At 44.6% G+C, this 6605-nt stretch overlaps 1 protein-coding gene across 1 annotated transcript; it reads right to left on the bottom strand.

Annotated features, from left to right (window-relative positions):
* On the bottom strand, positions 1 to 1673 carry mc4r (melanocortin 4 receptor). The gene has a single exon (XM_082545486.1). It carries the CDS (start codon positions 1257 to 1259, stop codon positions 276 to 278), a length of 984 nt encoding a protein of 327 aa, XP_082401612.1. The 5' UTR covers positions 1260 to 1673; the 3' UTR covers positions 1 to 275.
* Between the last annotated feature and the right edge of the window lie 4932 nt (positions 1674 to 6605).

Raw genomic sequence — 6605 nt, 5'->3', positions numbered from 1 at the left:
GAGAAGCAATCTGCAATTGCTGGTCACTTCAAACTTGAAATTGCACTTATGAATGGCATTCACTACAAAACAAATTAGCACTTGTCTGAAGAGCAATGTGCTATATTACAAGATGTTTGTAAACCTACCTCTTCAGCAACCTGAAACCAAAGATGGGTGCCCAAATAAATCATTTACCGGCAACATGTGAGATATCATACTCTCAGAGTCCATGTTGGCCAGGTTTCGATTTAAATTGCAGGCTGTGGGTTCACAGCGGACCCTTTACAGGCAGCTCACACATACAGCAGAGCATGCGAGCAGCAGAAAATCTCTTTGAAGGTTTTTCTCATCTCTTGGCTGCGAAAAGCATAGATGATGGGGTCAATGACAGAGTTGCACATGATGAGGATGAGGTACATGTTGAAATGGGACATGAAGCAGGTGCAGTAGGGGTTCCTGGGGCAGCTGATCATAAGGATGAGGTGGAGGAAAAAGGGCGCCCAGCATACCACAAATACCCCAAGGAGAATGGTGAGGGTGATGGCCCCCTTCATGTTGGCACGCTGCTGGATGGGAGCGTTGCCCGGTAGGGCTGCGATCCGCTTCATGTGCAGGCGAGCCAACAGGAACATGTGGACATAGAGTGATGCCATGAGCACCAGCATGGTGAAGAACATGGTGATGAGGCAGATGAGTACAGTGGTGCTTTCCGAATAGATGATGAACAAGATGCCGGAAATGGTGCAGCACGTCCAGATGCTGCTGATGACCAGCATTGCACGACGCAGGGTGACAATGTTGTGGTATCGCAGGGCATAGAAGATGGTGATATAGCGGTCGATGGCGATTGCTAGCAAACTGCAGATGGATGCCAACAGAGAGCTACAGATCATAGAGTCAAACACATTGTCCATGCTTTTAATCAGTGTGACAGGAATGGTCAGGCTGCCTCCATTGATGAGTGCTATAACAATAGTCTCTGAGGCATTAGAGACACTGACGAGCATGTCAGCAACTGCAAGGCTACAGATGAAAAAGTACATAGGTGAATGAAGGTTCTTGTTTTTGATTATAGCAGCAACAACCAGGATGTTCTCCAGCAAACTGATGATGCCCAGAGTCAGGAAAACCTCAGTGGAAATAAGCAGCTGCTCATAACATCCAGAAGATGAGTCTTTTTCCTCTCCTGATAAGTCTTTGTTAAATGGCAAATTGCCTGAGGTTTGGCTTCTGTTGTGGTAGCCTTGGATCAGTCCATGGTATTCTGTGGCATTCATAATGGCTTCTTTTAAATTCCCTTCTCCTTGGGTTATTTCTCCGTTGTTAAGTGTCCAGCTATGTTGTCCGTTTTAAAGTCTCAGTGTGTGTGGCTTTGGACAACGTCTGCGCCCCCGAAAAGAAGAAAAAAAAGAGTAAAAAAAACTCTTAGCCAGTGCTCCTTCTTCCCTTTTCCACCCTTCTGGCGTTCCAAGAGACAATTTTCTTCAAAGATTTGCTGCAGTTATTGTTCTCAACAAAACACAGTCCCACAGCTCTCCTCTCATCTCTCCACTCTGGAGGGAAACAGTGTAGTGAGAAGTTAAAGTAAGAAGATGTAAGGCAGATAAGTGAAGCAGAAAGCAGCTACAAAAGCAAACGTGTGTGAGACTAATCAACAGTGAGCGGGAACATGAGAGGCAGAGTGCAGCAGCTCGCTGCACAACTGCAGGCAGATCTTCACTTTGCAAGCTACTGTGGTCTCACTCGCTCCTATTATATTGAACACACACACACATACACACCAACCCCTTACCCTCCTGGCTGCCTTCTGTCCTATCCGCTTGCTGATAAAGTGGGAGGAGGAGCAAAGTTTGGGCTGACGCATGAATGTAGATTTTAAAATGAATCAGACCCAATGCAACACATGAGAAGACTTTCACAGTGTTTTCGAATCTCAGGGGATGTTAAAACATTTCAGTGAAATCTAATTCAACAGTATCGGTTTTCATATAATAATGAAAACATTAAACACCATGAATTAATGGTGTTTAAAAAAACATCGGACAGCAGCACCAGCCCAAGCCTCATAGTGCAGGAATATGAAGTGAGGCGCACACTGAGGGCGGTGAACCCCAGGAAGGCCGCCGGACCAGATGGGATAACTGCAAGGGTCCTTAAAGAGTGTGCAGACCAGCTGGCTGGGGTCTTCACTAAGATCTTCAACACTTCACTGTCCCAGTCCTGCATCCCGCCGTGCCTAAAGTCAGCCACAATTGTCCCACTGCCAAAGCGTACTAACATTAGCAGCCTCAACGATTACCGACCAGTTGCTCTAACACCTGTTATAATGAAGTGCTTCGAGAAACTGGTCCGACGTCACATCATGTTCTGCTTGCCACCCAACCTCGACCCGCTTCAGTTCGCATACAGAGCTAACAGATCAACTGAAGATGCCATTGCTGAGTAGAGGCATCAGGAAAGCTAAGGCTGCCTATAGGAGGAGGATTGAAGATCACTTTGCTGACAACAACCCCAGAAAAATGTGGCAGGGGATCAATCACATTACCAACTACAGAAGCAATAACCAGGCAACATCTAGGACTGATGCCTCACTGGCTGAGGATCTAAACCGTTTCTTCGCCCGCTTTGAGACGACCAAGCCCTCAGCTGCCACACCACTTCCACCCGCCCCCAGCACTGGCACACTAACACTTAGGGAGCACCAAGTGAGGTGTGTTCTAAGGTCAGTGAATCGCAGGTCCTGATGGAATACATGGAAAGGTTCTCAGAGCATGTGCTGACGAACTGACCGGAGTCTTCACTAAAATCTTCAACCTTTCCTTGTCATCAAACACCGTCCCGCCCTGCCTCAAAACCTCCACCATCATCCCCATCGCCAAGAAGACAGCTGTGGCCAGCCCAAATGACTACAGGCCTGTTGCACTTACGCCTGTAGTGATGAAGTGCTTTGAGAGACTGGTCTGTCAGCACATCAGGGCCGGTCTGCCTCCCACTCTGGACCCCCACCAATTTGCCTACAGGACAAATCGTTCCACCGAGGACGCTATCACCATAGCGCTCCACACTGCGCTGAGTCACCTGGAGCACCGAGGAAGCTATGTGAGAATGCTCTTTCTGGACTTCAGCTCAGCATTCAATCATATCATCCCGGAGATCCTGGTCCAGAAACTGTCTCACCTGGGACTCTCCACCCCCATCTGCCTCTGGATCAAGGACTTCCTGACAAATAGACCACAGTCTGTCAGACTCGGCCCCCACCGGTCCAGCACCATCACACTCAGCACCGGGTCTCCACAAGGATGTGTTTTGAGTCCCCTCCTGTTTACGCTCTACACATCCGACTGCTCCCCTACCCATCTCTCAAACACCATCATAAAGTTCGCGGATGACACCACAGTGGTTGGACTCATCTCAAGGGGGGATGAGTCGGACTACAGAGATGAGGTCAACAGACTGACTGAGTGGTGTTCAGTTAACAACCTCCAACTGAACACCACGAAAACTAAAGAACTTATCTTGGACTTCAGGAAGGGCAGAGCAGACCCGGCCCCACTTTACATTCACGGGAGCTGTGTGGAGAGGGTACACTCCATGAGGTTTCTGGGCGTGCAGATATCTGATGACCTCTCCTGGACGGCAAATACTACAGCGGTGGTTAAAAAGGCCCAGCAGCGTCTCCACTTTCTGAGAGTGCTCAGGAGGAACAACCTGGAGGAGAGGCTGCTGGTGACATTTTACAGAGTGTTGCAAACAAGCAGTTCTTTGAATCTTTGGGCTGAAGGAAGGACAATACTCGGTGTATCAATGCTCAATCAACAATCATTTATTTCCATACAATTCAACAATAAGAGCATTACAACGTCGGGACGGGAGAGATGCTACCAGAGGGTCAGGCACATGTCTCAAAATGGTGACGGGTTGCTCAGCTTTTTATAGTCTCTAGTGGCCCCCAGCTAGTCGTAAAAGCCAAAACATCACATTTTTTCTCTGTTACAGCGCCTAAGTTATGACCTCGGCAGTTGTTTCTCTGCTTTCTGTAAGGTGGGGGTGTGGAATGTGGTCTATCTATCTCCCCTGTCTTTAGACACAGAGTCTCCTGCTTACAACCTTCTCTTCATGATTCAACACTTAAGCATGTCAAGAAAACAGTGTCACACATTCCCAGCAGATCAAGGATACAGAGTGATGCACATTTATCTAATGAACTAATATGTGAATATGTTCTGTTAACTCAAAAGTATAATGAGAACTAAACTACATACAGCTCACACACTCTATATTAAAGGGTATAATGTGATCTACAGCAGTATTCTAATTCAACTACTTTGATTACATATATAAGGTAACATATAATAACAGAATAATTTAATAATTCCCCCTTTTGATCTCTGAAAGAGATCACTTACAACATGCACTCCAGGGTCGCAAGGTCCAGGTTTTCTTGATCCTGAGGCCCTCTGTCCCCCTTTAACGGGTGGACCATATGTGGGATGACCTCTGTGTTCACGCAGTTCAGATGCAAGCAAAGTTAGATTTACAACCATAACAGCAGTTACAGATGACTCTCCCATCACTCCCCAATTCTCCCACAGCTTTATTTTGGTGCTCCAGTTTTCCACTCCCATTTTAATGCCCCCTTATACCTTTCAAATGTACTTAGACTAGAACCTCTGTCTAAGGAGCTTTTAACCTTTATTTTTATTGCTGCAGCTACCAGTGTCTTCCAGTTGGGTGATTCTCAGCTTCTTTCTTCGACCTCCGGGGTTCGACCACCCTTTAGTCATTGCACAGTTCTGGGGACTATTCTGCCCCGATTTCAAACAAGGATCTGTGTGTTTTGGGTTCACCGGCGTGTCCCCCTTTCTGCCAAGAGCCTCTCGAAACCTCGTTGGTCTGGTGTTCCTGGTTTTCGCCAACCCCTTCATGGTTATTGCTGTGTTTGTGGGATCCATCTTCTCCAGGAGCCCAAACGTCATGACACTTGACCCCAGTTGCTGTCTCGGCAGTCCCTACATCTGTCCCTGCTGTGAAGGGTCCTCACATCTCCGGGTCCCCGTCTGGTGTCTCTTCCTTTCTCTGCAAGAGACAGAAAACCAAAACACCTCTCTCCCTAGCCTTGATAATCTAATATTGTTATCCATTGTTCTTCTAATGATTCAAATTTGGTTTAAAATATTATGTTCAGGACTTATTCTAATCATAATCTATGTGTGTGTAAAAGAAATAAAAAATTAGTGAACCCTTTCTAAGTCTAACACATTATAAGCTTAAGTTTTACCATAGCTAATTTATTAAACACACAAATAAAGTCATAAAATGTGTTTTATTCCATATTGATCCTCTGAGTGTAATGGTACATTTTAATTTGAATTTATCCAAACTAAACACAATATTTTCTTTATTTACTTTGCTCTTGTTCTTTTGCAGTACCACATCCTATCAAATGTCCCTGTCGATTATATTCTACATTTAATAACTTACTATTTCAAGTGAGAACCTAAATCACGTGGACCAATGTTTATTATTGCATATCTCTATTCTGAATGTGGCCAGTCATTCATAGGTATTGTTCAATTTTGGCGATTTTCCTCTATAAAATTTAATTGACTTTTTACAGTGGCCTGCTATGGTTAATAATAACATATTCCAGTCATGAGTGGTATCAAAAGTCTTCTCCACTGTAGCATTTGGCATTCCCAATAATATAACATGATACCTTAATCAAAACACAGCTAATATAGCACAGTTTTCTTGATGCAAACATCAGTAACTCAAAATCAGCAACCACAGTGTTAAGTCTGCAGTTCATACTTATGTGAAGCTAGAGTCTCCTCCTCCAGTCTCTCTTATCCTCCTGCTCCTGAAAAAACAAAACAAAACAAAGCGAAGCATCCACCCTTCTCTTGTCGGCTGGGTGAATTGTTTATGAATTGTTTATTGGCATTTACTAATCCTAAAGTGGGTGCAGTCATTGTCTCAGTATCAAGTCAGTCAAAACTTTTAGTCGTCAGTCCATCACAGTCCATTCGCATGCATACCTCCATACACATTCATACCAGATGTTGCTGATAATGGAGTCTCACGCGCAACCTATTCGAGCCTCCATCACCAGCAAGATGACGTCATCATTTTAAAGGAAAACAATTCCTTGTTGTTTTTTGGGCCGGATTGACTCGGTGCAATCCTTTTAGATCAGTGTTCCCTATAAGTGAATTTCTCCCAAGCCAATTACAATCATGGAGAAGCACACTTTGCAACTATTTACAGTAATAATATTTTATAGCGCTTTAAATTTCAATCTTTCAGGCCTGGTTTAAAGAGCTGATTGTTAAATCATGAACTCACAAAATATCAACATATCACCACCGGTGGATCACACCTCTCAGATGTTTTTTCTCCAGTGCACTGTAACAAAAACGAAAACAGACATAACCAACAAAATACTACTAAAATAACACAAACTAGGGCCCGTTGCAGACATGTCCAAGCATAAAACTATCCCTCTCTCGCTTACGAGAAAGAACACAAGCCAAAGCTCACTGATAAAATCAAGCTAGCGCTAAACAAAACCAAACAATCAACCAGAAATTCACAGGAACATTTTGCTTCCTGCCGGGACAATA

This window comes from Aulonocara stuartgranti (assembly GCF_965226115.1).
Source record: "Aulonocara stuartgranti genome assembly, chromosome: 9".
NCBI lineage: Eukaryota > Metazoa > Chordata > Actinopteri > Cichliformes > Cichlidae > Aulonocara > Aulonocara stuartgranti.
This window is presented reverse-complemented; position numbering and strand designations above follow the sequence as displayed.

Coding starts and splice junctions, on each gene's coding strand:
- mc4r (XM_082545486.1), bottom strand. CDS start 1,259: ATGAATGCCACAGAATACCATGGACTGATCCAAGGCTACCACAACAGA.